Source organism: Urocitellus parryii, chromosome 7, assembly GCF_045843805.1.
Source record: "Urocitellus parryii isolate mUroPar1 chromosome 7, mUroPar1.hap1, whole genome shotgun sequence".
In the NCBI taxonomy this organism is placed as follows: domain Eukaryota; kingdom Metazoa; phylum Chordata; class Mammalia; order Rodentia; family Sciuridae; genus Urocitellus; species Urocitellus parryii.
In genome coordinates this window covers 520,871-534,828 of record NC_135537.1, presented here as the reverse complement: position 1 = coordinate 534,828, position 13,958 = coordinate 520,871, and the positions used below count along the sequence as shown (strand labels likewise).

The 13,958-nt window shown below is 59.1% G+C and overlaps 1 protein-coding gene across 1 annotated transcript; it reads right to left on the bottom strand.

Moving 5' to 3' along the window:
• Window positions 1-7: 7 nt before the first annotated feature.
• Window positions 8-12,232, bottom strand: Cpsf1 (cleavage and polyadenylation specific factor 1). The gene is made up of 37 exons (XM_026409785.2): window positions 12,018-12,232; window positions 7,917-7,944; window positions 7,705-7,838; window positions 7,494-7,574; window positions 7,239-7,390; window positions 7,003-7,149; window positions 6,721-6,860; window positions 6,533-6,643; window positions 6,362-6,455; window positions 6,148-6,235; window positions 5,950-6,072; window positions 5,801-5,852; window positions 5,632-5,726; window positions 5,492-5,566; window positions 5,339-5,419; window positions 5,170-5,259; window positions 4,954-5,064; window positions 4,739-4,880; window positions 4,465-4,643; window positions 4,237-4,373; window positions 3,992-4,166; window positions 3,709-3,915; window positions 3,503-3,592; window positions 3,270-3,413; window positions 3,038-3,190; window positions 2,297-2,413; window positions 2,139-2,229; window positions 1,983-2,067; window positions 1,761-1,902; window positions 1,531-1,683; window positions 1,281-1,457; window positions 1,132-1,198; window positions 1,014-1,061; window positions 644-799; window positions 419-548; window positions 209-347; window positions 8-132 (listed from the first exon to the last, which is right to left on the bottom strand). Exons 1-37 carry the CDS (start codon window positions 12,159-12,161, stop codon window positions 85-87), a joined length of 4,326 nt encoding a protein of 1,441 aa, XP_026265570.1. The 5' UTR covers window positions 12,162-12,232; the 3' UTR covers window positions 8-84.
• Window positions 12,233-13,958: the final 1,726 nt, after the last annotated feature.

The window sequence follows — 13,958 nt, the reverse complement described above, 5'->3', positions numbered from 1 at the left end:
ACTCGTCTCAAACAATTTGTTTTCCTTGTTTTGTACAAAAGGTGGGGGGAGGCAGTGTGCGGGGGCAGGGTGGCATCCACATGCTTAGAAGTGGGCGGTGACACGGTCAGTCTCCAGCAGGTCATCAAGGATCTGTAGGGTGAAAGCCATCAGGGCAAGGCTCAGCAGGGCAGGGTCAGGATGGGCGGGGGACAGCAGGCCAACTCACAATGTCTGGGGTCGTGCCAATCTTCTTGGCCAGCTCCCCACGCTCCATAGTGCTGAGGTATAGGTAGCGGTTGAGCAGCTCTCCGTCAAGCACGTTGCGCACTGCATTCTGTAGGATGCGCCGGTCCACGTGCAACATCCTGGGGAGGGGGTGTGGGGGGTCAGGGCAACCTGGGAGGGTGGGCAGAGCCCTGAGGATGGGGGTGCTCACCGGAAGGCACGGGGGTTGAGGCCAGCATGGTGGGGCAACATGGTGGTCAGTGCGTTCTGCAGCATCAGCAGCCTCCGGTAGGTCTTCTCCTGCATGGGCAGCAGGAGCCCAATGCCGCCATCCAGTGTGGCTGGGGATGGGGGGAAGTGTGAGCCAGGTCAACCCCCTAGTCATCCAGTGTGGCTTGAGGGGGCACCGTGAGCTCAGTTACCCCACCCCACTCACCAAACCATGTGATGTGCTTGTTCTCCCACACCACCGACTTCTTGCTGGGCCCCTCAGTGGCCCCCCTGCATGGCGTTCTCCAGAACGTGTTCACATGGGCACCCACGTGGAAATCTGCCCTGCGCAGCAGGCGCATGCCCCCAAAGCTCTCCTTGGCTAGGTCAGAAGAACTCAGATCACTGCCCACCCAGTGCCCAATACCCAGCCCGAGTAGAAGTGAGGGAGGGAGGGCTGGGGTTGTGGCTCAGTGATAGCTTGTCTAGCATGTGTGACGCACTGGGTTCGATTCGCAGCACCACATACAAATAAATAAAGGTCCATCAACTACTAAAAAATATTAAAGAAAGAAGTGAGGGAGGGAGCCACTGACCTTCTGGCAGGTACATGTACACCATGAGGTTGCGGTCTCGGTCAGACACTAGGGAGCAAAGACCCAGAGTCAGCTCCAGCCACCCCCAGGGTGACACTCCCCCCAAGACCCTACTCACCCAAAAAGCCCAGCTGGGCATTGTCCACCATGAAGTCCACACTGTACACCTCCAGAGGCTTGGCATCCTGTTGTCAGGGAGCAGAGCAGAAGGTGTCAGGAGGGGCCCGAGTATGACTCTCACCTGTACCCCAAGACCACGTGAAGTACCCGGGACACCAGGCTCAGCGTCTTGCTCTCTTCTTGGTAACGCAGCAGTGAGATGCTCTTCATGACATCTGCAGCTAAGATGAAGTTCTTGACGCTGATCATCTGGTGGATGTACAGCTGGGTGTCGATGAAGGCCATGCCCGTCAGCTCACTGGCCCGCAGGCTCCACAGGAAGATCTAGGGGGCAGGAAGGGTCAGTGGAGTGGGCAGGGTGAGCAGGCAGACACAGCAGGGAGGGGTAGCTGTGTACCTTCTGGCCAATGGCTGACACCAGGTGACCATTGCAGTGGCACAGGGCGGTCACAGGCCCCTTCTGTTCCTTTTCATATAGGACCTTGAACTTGTTCTTGGTCAGGGGCTGGCCAGGTTCGGGCACCACCTCAATCACATCCATGATGAGGATCTGGCAGGGCAAGGGAACATGTGGGGATGGCAGACAGGCTGCCAAGGGCCGCCTGTCCCCACCTGGCAGCTGCTTACCCGCCCGCGGCACGTGACCTCCTCTCCCTGCATGAGGCAGGTCCCAGCAGCCACATAGCCCTTGAGGCCCGACACAGTCTCCTCACTGCGCAGCGACACTGTCTTCATGCATGTGACGTGTTCCCATTCCTCCAGCTCAATTCTGCACAAGGCCAGGCTGCATCAGGACACCCCAGTCCTGCCCTGCTGGCACCCAGAAGCCCCCACTGGGCCCCACATCACCTGGCATTGGGAATGGCCTCCCAGCTGACTGGGGAGATGAGCTGGATGGAGAAGGCCTCCTGTTGGGGGTGGATGTACCTGTCATCTGCAGGGACAAGGAGGCAGTGGTCGTAGCCAGCCCTGGGCATGGTCCACCCCACCCCTGGTGGCACATACCTCTCTCAATGGCCTCAAACTCCTTTTCCTCACCAGTCATGCGCGGGATGCGGGTGCAGGGTGTATTGGTGCTGGTGGCCACGGCGTACACCTAGGAGTTGAATGGTGTCACACGCCTGGGGTGCCTGGGGGAGGGGGTGCTGGGGGAGGGGACAGACCTTGGACTCCACATGGTAAGCTACATAGTGAGCCGTGCAGCGCAGTGGGATCTTCCTGACGGGCCATGGGGCATCGTAGGACAAGTAGGCAGGAAGGACACTGATCCGCAGCTCACCCTGGGGTAGGTGGAAATAGTCAGCAAGGCCTAGGGCTACAGGCCTCCCTACTGCCTGGCTAGGGTCACCGAGTCTGCGAAAGGTCTGGAAGAGCTGTAGCCTTGGTCGTCAGTCCCCATGCCTTCTATCAGTAGGCTCCTGTCCATCCTTCTGGCTGGCGACTACAGCACAGGGCTTGGGAGTCCAAGCCCAGAGGACATTAGAGACTAAAAGCCACATGACTGAGACTGGCCATGCCGGGGACTGCAGAACACAGGCAGAGGGAGACCCTGCCAGCCCCAGCCCCAGCTTCTATCCAGTCCTGAGTGCATTAGCCCCTCGGAAGCACTCAACACCAGAGTCTGTCAGTGACTCAGGTGGTCATTGCTGCCACGTGGGTGTCACAGATGAGGCAATGGCTTTCAGGGTATGCCCCATCAGCCAGGCCTCCACTGCCAACTGCTCCAGCCTCCAGACAGCCCAGCATTAAGCCCCAGATCCCACCTACTGGGCCCTACCCTCCCCTAGACACTCATCCCTGGTCCTCTGGGATGTGCTGCAGCTGAGGAGCCCTCCTGTCCCTAGCGCCCAGCTTTGCCAGGGCAGTATCAGTGCTTGTGGTGCAGCCAGAGTTAGCCTTCCTACCTGTCTGTTGAAATACAGAAAGCCTCGGGGGCAATTGACATTGTGGAATGGGGCGAAGGAGTCGATGGGGCCATCGATGCCCATGGGGTGCAGCCGCAGAGCCCCCCGGCCAGTCACTAGGAGCCAGTGGGGTGAGGGGCCACAGATGAACACCTGGAGACAGACACTGTGAGAAGATGTGGGCAAGGTCCTGTTCCCCTACCCCCAAGCCCAAACAAAGCTGCCTGCCTACCCCAGAATAGCCATAAATGTCCTCGAAGTAGCGGAAACGTGCCACACGTCCCCGGGCCCCAGACCCCTCCTCCACACTGCCACCTTCTGCCTTCTTCTTGGAGGGTTTTGCCTTCTTTTCACGGAAATTGATGTTGTGGGGGACCTGGTGAAGGTGTTGATGAATGCCAGGCCCTTCAGACCCTGTAGCCTGGACCCCTCCCAACCCACCCCAAAAGGGTCTAGCAGCTGCACCTTCTTGAAGCGAACTTTGAGATTGCCCTGGCCAAGCTGAGAGTCATGGGGAAAAGCCTCATAGATAAGCAGCTCCTGGTCCACATGCACCTGGAAGTGAGGCAGGGTGGGCCACGAGGTGGGGCTGGGCCCCGAGGTCAGAGTGGAGGAATGGGTTGGGCTGTGAGGGCAGGTCCCAGCCTCTGGGCAGGCACCAAAGGGCTCACCAGCAGGTAGGGCCTGCTCTGGCGACTCCCCAGAGCAACCAGCAGCACCTCCTTGACCAGGGGCAGCTCCCCCTGGCGCGTAGCCTCTTCCTTGCGGGCCTCACCCTGCGTGGTAGGCTGTCCAAAGGAGCTGTCCACCAGGACCCGCTGCCCCACAGGGAAGTTCTTCACCAGGAACACCAGCCGCCAGTCTGGAAGCTGGTAGATCTGGTGGGGGACAGCAGTCAGTGACGATAGGGCCTGCCATGCTGCCAGGGCTGCTGAGCCACGTAGGTGAACCTACCTCCATGGTGCCGTTCTCTCGCACCAGCAGGCACCAGTGGGTGGGCTCTGCCCGAAAGGGTGCAGGGTCTCGGTCAGCAGGGGGCTGGCTGCTCCTCCGGGCCTCCTCTTTGCTGGGGCTGAAGAGGGAGCCTGAGTCCCCATAGAGCATCTCCTCCTCGTCATCCACTGTAGGGCTGAAGACCACAGACATGTCTCAATCTGCCACAGAGACCCAGGTCTCCTGCACCCTGGCCCCCTGCACACCTGGTCTCTGAGCCCAGTCCCTCGGCCTCTGAACCGCTGCGGCCCCCCATCTCATCACGGGCCCCACTCAGGCGGCTCTCGGTGGTGAACATGCCGCTGACATCACGATACAGGCAGAGTGTGATCACCTTGGACTGCTGCAGGGAGAGACAAAGCCCAGTGTAGGTCGGGGACAGTGGGGATAGGGGATCATGGGCAGGGATAGCAGACACAGAGGGTGAGGCCTACATGGTGCAGTGGGGGCTTGTGCAGTGCCAGGCGGTGGTGGCGCCCACCATACGAATCACTCTTGAGCAGGAACATGGTAACATGGCCCTCGGCGCTCATGATGACCACATAGGGGTCGGCCACAGCGCACTGCACGATGGGGGCACCCAGGTCCACAGGGATGAAGTGCAGCTGATTCACTGTGGGCACAGGGTGGTCAGCACAGGGTGGTCAGCACAGGGTGGCCAATGCAGCATACTCCCCAGGACGCGCTTCCCTACACTTGCCCACCTACCTCCTTCTAGCAAGCGGATGCCCAGTGGTGACACTTGGACAATGTAGCGATTGTCCCCAATGTTTCCAGCAAAAACCGTGGGGCCCTGTGTGGCAAAGCCACTGGTGTCCAGTTCCATGATCTCCTGGCCAGTCTGAAGGATCTGTAGGTAACGTAGTGAGTTGTGCCCTTCCCCGGGGAACCCCAGACGCCCACATCCAGACCCCGCCCTTCACCATTGTTGAGTCTTCCCGGCTCAGAATGAGGAAGCCGTGTCTTCGGCCATCATCTTCTGCTTCAGGGGTGCTTGGCTCCTGCTCTGGGCCCTCTGCCTTAGGTGCCTCCTCCTGCAAGGGCCAAGGACAGGGCGAACAGAGAGCTGTGATGGCTGTGACCACTGGATCCAGGTGCCCTCAGCCGCCACAGTCACTATCACCTGGGGTCCCACCTACCTCCTCCTTGCGCACAGGGGCAATGACTGTCCACATGTCATAGCAGCCAGGAAGTTCAAAGGTTGTCACTACCTGGGGCCGGATACTCTTCTGGAATGAAGATAGGGTGGGATGGGGTCAGCCTACTCAGGTGCTGCCAGCAGGCGCCCACCCCCCCTGCCCTACACACCTGCAGCACCGACAGGGCCCCGTTCTTCCCGTAGCCGGAGCAAACCACAATCTCCAGGTCTGGCTCAGGGCTGTTCTGAAACTGCACAGGTCGGGGTAAAGATGCTGCCCCAACCCTGCTCCTGCCCCCAACTCAAGCCCAGGCCCCAGGCACCTCTTCGGAGAGGAAGGCGGGCTCGCCCACAGCAGCATTGGCGCAGGGTCCGATGTTGAGCATGCTGTCACACACCTGCAGACACAGTGGCAGTCAGATGTGGGGAGGGTGCGGGCATCCACGGCTGTCCCCAGTCTCACCTCAAAGGAGTAGGTGGCCAGCTGTGTGCCTGACTGGGCCTCACTGCCGTACACTTCGATCTCGTCCACCTCGTCCTGTGGCACGGACTTGCCCCCTGTAGCACACACAGCCCACTTGAGCCTTGCCCTGGCTTCCAGACCCACCCCACCCAACCGGTCCAGCTCTCACCTGACCAGCCCACTGTGGGGTCCACCCGCTTCTTCTTGGAGGGAGGCTCTTCCTGTGAGGCGGGAGACAGAGGTGAACAGCATTTCCAGGCTGCTTTACACCAAGGGGAGGTGGCCAAGCAGACCCTGGGCACCACTACGAGCACCCACCTTGTCAGCAGCCTCGCGGACAGCACTGGCTGGGGGCTCCTGCAGCTTCTCTGTGTACTTGAGGAGGAGGGAATTGCCCAGGCGCGAGCCCAGGAACAGGTACCCAGGCTCCATGGTGACCATCTGAGGGCGGGCGTGTGGATGAGAGGAGGCCAGACCTGGACCCAGTGCAAGACCCCCACCCCTGCCCCTACTCACACTGGTGGTAAGGACACTGGCGGCTGCCTTGTCAAAGTGGAAGGCACGGACGCTGCGCATGCCGTCTGTGACGAGTGTCAGCACATAGCTGTGGGCGGGGCGGGCTGCTGAGTAGGGCTGGGGATGAAGGATGTTGGAGGGCAGGGGTGGGGGGTGCTGAATGAGCAGGGGAGGGGATGTGGGGGTCTCAGGGCAGACAGGGCCAGGGGCTCACATCTCGCCACCCTTGAGGGAAATGACCATCTTGTCATAGGAAATGAAGGCGGCCTGGGCGCAGTCCAGGGTGATCCGTACGCCCTCCTGAGTGCCTGTGAGGAAGGTGTCAAGCTGGCTGGAGGCCCTGCCCCACCCACAGCCCCACCCACTAATAGTCAGCTACACTTACGCAGTGGGAAGGCAGTGGTGCCCATAGTGAGGCTGTTGAGAGCCACGCCGTACGGGGGGACACTCTGGTTCAGGTACAGCAGCGAGTTGACAGCGAAGACCACAACCCCACCTGGAGACAGACACGGGCTGGTAGGCAGGCTCACTACCCCCCCCCAGGACCACTGGGTACTGCTGGGCCCTCCTCACCTATGGGCTTGGGCACAGCCAGGGCCTGGGTGCAGTCAAAAGGCAGGCTGGTGAGGGACCAGATGACAGGGTGGACCTTCTGCGTGATGTTCAGTGAGATGGCCACAATGGAACAGGTGTCCTGTCGCACTGCCACCCTCCTGGAGTAGCAGGTAGGTCAGCTGGGCTCACAGCACCCCCAAGGCTGGGGTCCCACTTCCACCCTCTGTGGGAGCTACACATCCCTGTCCCCTCTGCCCAGGCAGCTGGGACCACAACAAAGAGGGCATCCCTGGGCCTCACCCAGGCCAAGTCTGGTTGGGCTCGAATAGGATGAGCAGGGTGGGCTCGTAATAGCCATGCAGGAACTGCAGGTCAATGATGTTGAGCAGCTTCTCGTCCAGGGCCCGCACATCGATGATATAGCTAGGCAGGAAGCTGGACCTCTGCCTGGGGGAACAGGGACGTCAGGGTGGGGCACACAGAGGGAAACCAAGCTCCACGCCTCTCAGACCCACAGCCGTGACCCCAGTGCTCACCCCTCACCCACGAGCCCCTCATGCTCCTCGGCCAGGCTCTCCCTGCGGAAAGGCAGCACCACCAGCCGGGTGCCGTAGATGAGCATGGCTGCACAGCGCCCATCGGGGTCCACCCGCACTCGAGGTGTGTGCACGTTCTGCACAAAGCCGTCCTGGGGGCAGAGGGACATTAGCCAGGAGACCTCACGGGCAGCACTGGGGGTAGAAGGAGGGAGGGAGTAGTTGGGCTGGCTGGGGTGCCTCAATGTGGCCTACCCGAAGCTCAGGCTCCTCAAAGTAGTGCAGGGACAGGGTCTTCAGATCGTGGGTGCCTGGGTCATACTCCACCACCGACAGCTGGGGGCAGGAGGTCAGAACTATGGCCTGCCCCCCTGCCCCCTGGGGGTACCAGCAGGCCCCTGTGTAGCCCTGCCCCCTCCATCCCCCACCCCGGGCCTACCACCCTCTACCACCCTCTACCACTCACCTTAGCATCCTTGAAGCTGAGCAGTAGGGCATCACGCTTGGCTCCTGCCAGCTGCACGCTGGCCATGGACATGACGTTGCCAAAGAAGGAGAAGGAGGCCACCAGCTCCAGCTTCTCGCGGTGGGCCTTCCCCTCTGGGAGAGGGCCAGCAGGTCAAAGCTGGGTGATGCCCTGGCTACCCACATGCCCAGGGTGGCCACCCCTGTACTTACCTGTGCTCCTGTCATTCTTGGTCAGGGCCTGGAGGGGTAGGAAGAGAAGGCAGTGAGGGGCCACATACCTGCCTGCCTCTCCTCATCCAGAGACAAGCCCTGAGGAAGGACAGGAAAAGTTCACTCAGGGCTGAGCCCTGCCACCAAGGACCCTGGAGATAGCCATGCACCCTCCCTGGCCTGTCCACCTATCACTCACGCACCCATGCCCCCAAGCCTGGTCTCAGGGCTCTTCCCCAGGAAGCCTCTACCTCACGTTTCCCCAGAGGCCAAGCCCCCCGCTGCCCACACTCATCTTCTGCCCCAAACCTGCCCAGCTGGGCATCCACAGATGTGAACCTGAGGGTGCTGCTCCAGGCACAGCGTAGGCTACATTGCGCCTCCAGTCGGAGCCAAGGTGCTGCAGCTACCGGGAGGCTCGAAGGCTGGATGGAAATGAGGCAAGGTGGCCATGCCCAAAATCTAACCCTCAGGGGGCTAAGGCAGATTTGAGGCCAGCCTGGGCAACTTAGTGTGGTGACCTCAGGGTTGTCGTACCTCAAAAATTTTTTTAAGTTTAAAAAAAAAAAGTGTGGGGGGATGCTGAGAATGGAGCTCAGTGGTGGAGCACTTGCTTTGGGTTCAATACTCAGTAAGGGGGGGAGCGGGGGGAGATAGGCCCTGAAGTGCAGAGAGACAGGCACAGAGGTGCTTGCCTGTAGTCCAGCTCTCAGGAGGCTGAAGCAGGAAGATGGTGTGAGCTCGAGAGAGAAGACAAAAGGAAAGCCAGCCAGCCCTGAGTTCTCCATGCCAGCTCAGGGTGCCCACTGTGGCAGGACTGGCAAGGCTGCACTTATACTAGACTCCAGGGACAGACTCGAGACAGCCACACATGGACCTGGATGGGGTCTGCTCTGAAGAACAGGTGTGTGGTCAGCACACCGTGCCCTGCTGACCTAGCTCTTGGGATGACTGGTGTTCTAAGGCCCTGAATTCCTGAAAGAAGGCTGACTACCCTGAGGTCACCACACTACCAGGAAAACTGGGCTGGCCACTTGGGGGCGGAGTGGAAAGGATAGAGAGACAAGACCACCTGCTGCTGCTGTGTCCTGTGCAAACCCGACCCACGGGAGTGTGCACAAGACAGACGAGGCTGTCCCGCCTGGGCAGCAAGCGTGCACACAGCAGTCTCCCCCCAGCACCACCAAACCCTGCTGCCTCATGCTCATGCTGTCCTGAGAGGGCCAGGAAAGAACTACCACATCTGGTGTCTTTGCATGTTTCATAACGACGGACAGCGAAGGATCACCGCAATCCTGGGGGCTGAGTGCCTTTTAGGGCAGTCTGGGTTGCTCCCTTCCATGCACAGATGAGCTGCCATTTCTCTGATCTTTAAAAACCTGCGTTCCCTGTCAGTTACTAACCCATTTCTTTGCTTTCTTTTGCATGAAATCTCCAGACAGTTGTCTGGGTTCACTGTTACCAAGCCTCTTTCTCAGGGCCTCCCATCCTCCTCAGGTCAGGCCATAACCCCACTTGCCCCCGCCGGTCTTGTTCCACCTGAGGCGCTAGTGTCCTTCTCCCATGTGCTGCACCCCCAGCCTTTCTTCCTGCTGCCCTGGCCGCGGTCCTCCAACTCTTCCTGTCTCAACCTTGCAAAGCTGAGGTGCCCCAGGGCCCTGTCCTTTGCTATCTCTGGGTAACTATACCAGCTTCAAAGGGCAGACACCACCCATAAGCTAAAGACCCCAACTCTGCCTCCAGCCCAGACCCCACTCCCATCTCTACCTGCTGCTCTAAACGGCCACCTGCTGAGGAATCAGCTGACCAGCACCTGAAGCAGCTCTGCCCCACCCACCACACACAGCTCTGCACCCCCTCCCTCACTGTACTAGGGTTGGTCAATAGGACCAGCACAAAATGGCAGAAGGGACAGCAGTTGCATCTGAGACCAAGCTCTGGTCTCAGAGGACCTGCCTCACTCTGGCAGTCTGTCATGCTGTTGAGGCCCATGCTGAGGAGTAGAGGCCTCCTGCTAGCAGTGCAGGCAGAACTCCAGTCCAGCTGAGCCCCAGAGGGCCACAGCCCTGTGGGGAGCCCATCAGGAATTGCTCTGCTGAGCTGCTCCTGACTGTGGGCCCTCAGAAACTGAGAAATACTCCTCCTTCCTTAGCTTCTAAGTTTTGGGGTAACCTGTTCAATGGCAAATAGTAACTAATACAAGATCCACCCACAGCCTTCTCCAGGGCACAGAACAGCAAGGCCACCACTCCAGGTGCTCACACCAAACTTCAGACTTGCTGCCCACAGACCTGGGAAGACTTCTGGTCACCCTCACACACCTACCTCTACCCCCACCACACCAGTCCAAGGCACTAAGGCCTCTCCACTAATGGTACAGCCAGCTCCCAACTGGTTCCCCTGCCTCCTTTCACCTTCTCTTCAATGTGACAGTCAAAGTGACCCTTGAAAACTTGTCAGGTCAGATGATTCTTCTGCCAAAACTGCAGCTCCACACTTGAGGCCTGGGACACTGGAGGCCACCCACCTTGTCACCTCTCTGACCTGTTTGCTCATCTCTCCTCCCCTCCAGCCCTCACTTGCCCTCCTGACACAGGACCTCTGCTGGAACTGCTCTGTCTACTTAGAACTTCTTCATCTGATACCCACAGTCTCCATCACTTTTCCTCCCCTCTCAAATCCCACCTTCCCAAGGAAGACATTCAGCACCCCCCCCCCCTGGTCTCGCTCCCTCATCCTGCTCTCCAGTCTCTAAGTCACTGCCCCCCTCTCACACACCTCCATGGCTGTACATGGCTGGTTGTCCTCAGAGTGCAAGCTCCACAGGCAGGCATCTCTGACTGTAGTGTGCATCAGCATCACCCCAAATGCCTGCACACAGCAGCACTTAAATAAACATCTGCTGAAAGGACAAATGAATTCTGGTGGGGTCTGAGCCCATTCCTTTGGTTATTTTTATTTTTTAGTTGTAGGTGGACACAATACCTTTATTTTATTTTTATGTGGTGCTGAGGGTCAAACCCAGTGCCTCACACATGCTGGGCCAGAGCTCTACCACTGAGCCACTACCCCAGCCCTGAACCCATTTCTTAAAAATGTAGTGATGCACGTGAGCATGGTAGTGCACACCTGTAATCCCAACAATCCATGAGGCTGAGACAGGAGGATCACAGATTGAGACCAGCCTGAGCTACTTAGCAAGACCCTGTCTCAAAATAAAAAATAAATAGAGCTGGAAGTGAAGCTCAGTGGTAAAGCACTCATGGGTTCGATCCCAGGTACCAAAAAACAAATAAACAAAAAACCCCAAACCAAATAATGATACAATAGCTTCTAATTAGTAAAAGTCCACTACAACAGGTAAGAAAGACTAAGTTTAAATACTTATTTGGCTCTTTCAGAGATGGACCTGAAAAGCCCGTCCTTTTCTGTTTTGCTTGCTTGGTCAAGCACACCTCAACAGAGGTGCATATATTCCAGGCACGAAGGCACCTGCGCTGGGAAAGGTACCCAGCAGGGTGAGGGTGAGGGTGAGGGTGAGGGCCGCCTGCCTCTCGACCCGGGCAGCCCCTATTCAAAACGCTTGCGTGGCTCCTCCACCCTCTACGCGCCCCGCTGCCCCGCTGCGCACGCGGGCCCGCCCGGTTCCTTGGAGAGCGAGAAGCCTTCCCGGTCGGACCCTGGTCGCTCTGGCAACCAGCGCGGCCCGGTGCCCCGTCCTGCCAGTAGACTGTCCTCGCGCGGACGCAGCCCCGCGCCGCGGGCTGGCGATGTTCTCCAGCTCCGCCTCGGGGAGGCCGTTTCCAAATACCGGCAAAGCGGCTCTCAGCCCGGCGGCGGCGCACGCCGGTAGCCCAGCGGCTCCAGAGGCCGCGGCGGGAGGATGGCAAGTGTGAGGCCGGCCAGGGCTCACGCGACGGGCCCGCCAGCCTTCCGGCGGCGCGGCAGGCTCCGGGCGGGCCCCACGGTGCGCGGTGCGGCGGCGGCCTCTCTGCGGGCGCGCAGGCGGCTCCGGGCGCATCCGCACCGCCGAGCGCTGCGGGCGCAGCCGCCGCCGACCGCGCACCCGAGCACGGCGGCGCGCGGGCGGCGCGGGCCTACCTCGGCGTCGCGGTTCAGGCGGTACACGTAGAGCTGCGAGGTCCCGGCCACCACCAGGTTGCGCTCGCTGTTGTTGAAGAAGTTGCAGTACATCGCGAACTCGAGGCCGGTGGGAGGGTGCGCCTGCTTGTAGACCGCGTACATGGTGACGGTGAGGCCGCCGCGGCCGACTGGGGGACCAGGACAGCAGCGGACGCGGTCCGGCCGCGCGCGGAAGCCGAGCTGTGCGTTCCGCCCTCTGGCGTCTGCGCGGCGGCAGCGGCCCCTGGCGGCCGGGAGGGTCCCTGCGCCGCGTTCTCCGCTTCCCCCGCGGCCCCAGGGTAGGCGTGCCGCCCGCTCCCAGCCCCCATTCTCGAAGTGCAGGGAAAGAGGGTGGTCATACCCGAAAACGGCTTGGAAACGTGTTCATGCCAGGCCCCTGTCCGCCGCCCAAGCACTGAGCAGTGGACTGACGGCACTTGGGTGCTCAGACGGGTAGGTGACCTTGAGCCACCCCCAACCCCGTAAAACGTGTTGAGACGGACCAGCCCTCGGACGCGGCACAGCCTGGCGCCCGCTTCACAGGGCGTCTACATTTTTGTTTGGTTTGAGGGACGGGTGCTGCCCGAACTCCTGGACTTCAGCAGGCCCTCACAGACGAGGGGCGCGGGGAGCCCGCCGGACCCACGGAAGGAGTCGAGTCCCCAGGAGGGCGCAGGCGGGGTGCCCTGAGCTGGGGCCCTTGTGTCTCCGGGCTGGGCCCGAAGGAGAGGCAGAGCTGCCCGTGGGTCAGGGAGGGAGACTGGGAGGCACTGTGGGGAAGGACCGTGGTGGCCTGGACCAGGGCCCAACCTTCTGGGAGAGGAGCATCTCGTCGTCAGGGTGTGAGTGTGGGAGGGGCAATGGGGCCCCCAGCACAAACCCTGGCGAATTCGGGGCTCTCGGCTTCGCCCTTCAGAGGCCTTTGCCCTCCAGGTTTTCCTCAGCTCCTGCAAGGTGGGCCACGGCTAGGGGACTGTCCAGTTCACACTCCTCATGCACCCCACACACTCACCGCAGGCAGGCAATGTACTAGGAGCTCATGGGTTTTTTTGTTTTGTTTTGTTTATACTGGGGATTAAACCCAGGGATACTCAACCACTAAGCCACATCCACAGTCATTTTTATTATTTATTTTTAGACAGGGTCTTGATGGTTTTTTTTTTTTTTTTTTTTGTGTGTGTGTGTGTGTGTGTGTGTGTTGCTGGGGATTGAACCCAGGGCCTTGTGCATGCAAGGCCCTGAGTTTTTTTTCCCTCTATACTCCGTACTCATCTTGGCATGTTCAGTATTCTGAGCTGGGTTTAGGAGACAGACAGTAATTTCTAGATGCCTCTTTTAAGGTTGATGATGATCCTTAAAAAAAAAAAAAAATCAGTGCTGAGGCTTGTTGTGGTGGCACACGCCTGTAATCCCAGCAGTTTGGGAGGCCTAGGCAGGAGGATTATGAGTTCAAAGCCAGCCTCAGCAATTTAGCAAGGCATTTAGCAACTCAGCAAGACCCTATCTCTAAATAAAATTTAAAAAGGCTGGGGATGTGTCTCAGTAATTAAGCACTCCTGGGTTCAATCCCAATTACCAGAAACAAACAAACATTCATTCCTTTTGCTCTCTTCTCCCAAACTTTTCTTTTACCTGGGGTGTGCATATAATGGCTAGAGCTCTGGCAGCTCTGGACCATGAGGAGTATTGTGGATTGAATTGTGTCAACCAAAAAAAATATGTTGAGGGCTGGGGCTGTAGCTCAGTGGTAGAGCGCTTGCCAAGCACTTGTGAGGCACTAGGTTCGAACCTCAGTACCACATAAAAAAGTAAATAAATAAAATAAAGGTATTGTGTCCATCTACAACTAAAAACATTTTTAAAAAGATATGTTGAAGCCAGGCATGGTGGCGCTTGCCTGTAATCCCAGCGGCTTGGGAG

Excerpts from the sequence above, each read along its gene's own strand:
- Cpsf1 (XM_026409785.2), bottom strand. The coding sequence starts at position 12,161 with ATGTACGCGGTCTACAAGCAGGCGCACCCTCCCACCGGCCTCGAGTTC. Across the intron at positions 3,191-3,269 it reads ACATTTATGGCTATTCTGGG|GTGTTCATCTGTGGCCCCTC; the intron begins GTAGGCAGGCAG and ends GTCTGTCTCCAG. Across the intron at positions 2,230-2,296 it reads CTTACCATGTGGAGTCCAAG|GTGTACGCCGTGGCCACCAG; the intron begins GTCTGTCCCCTC and ends TTCAACTCCTAG.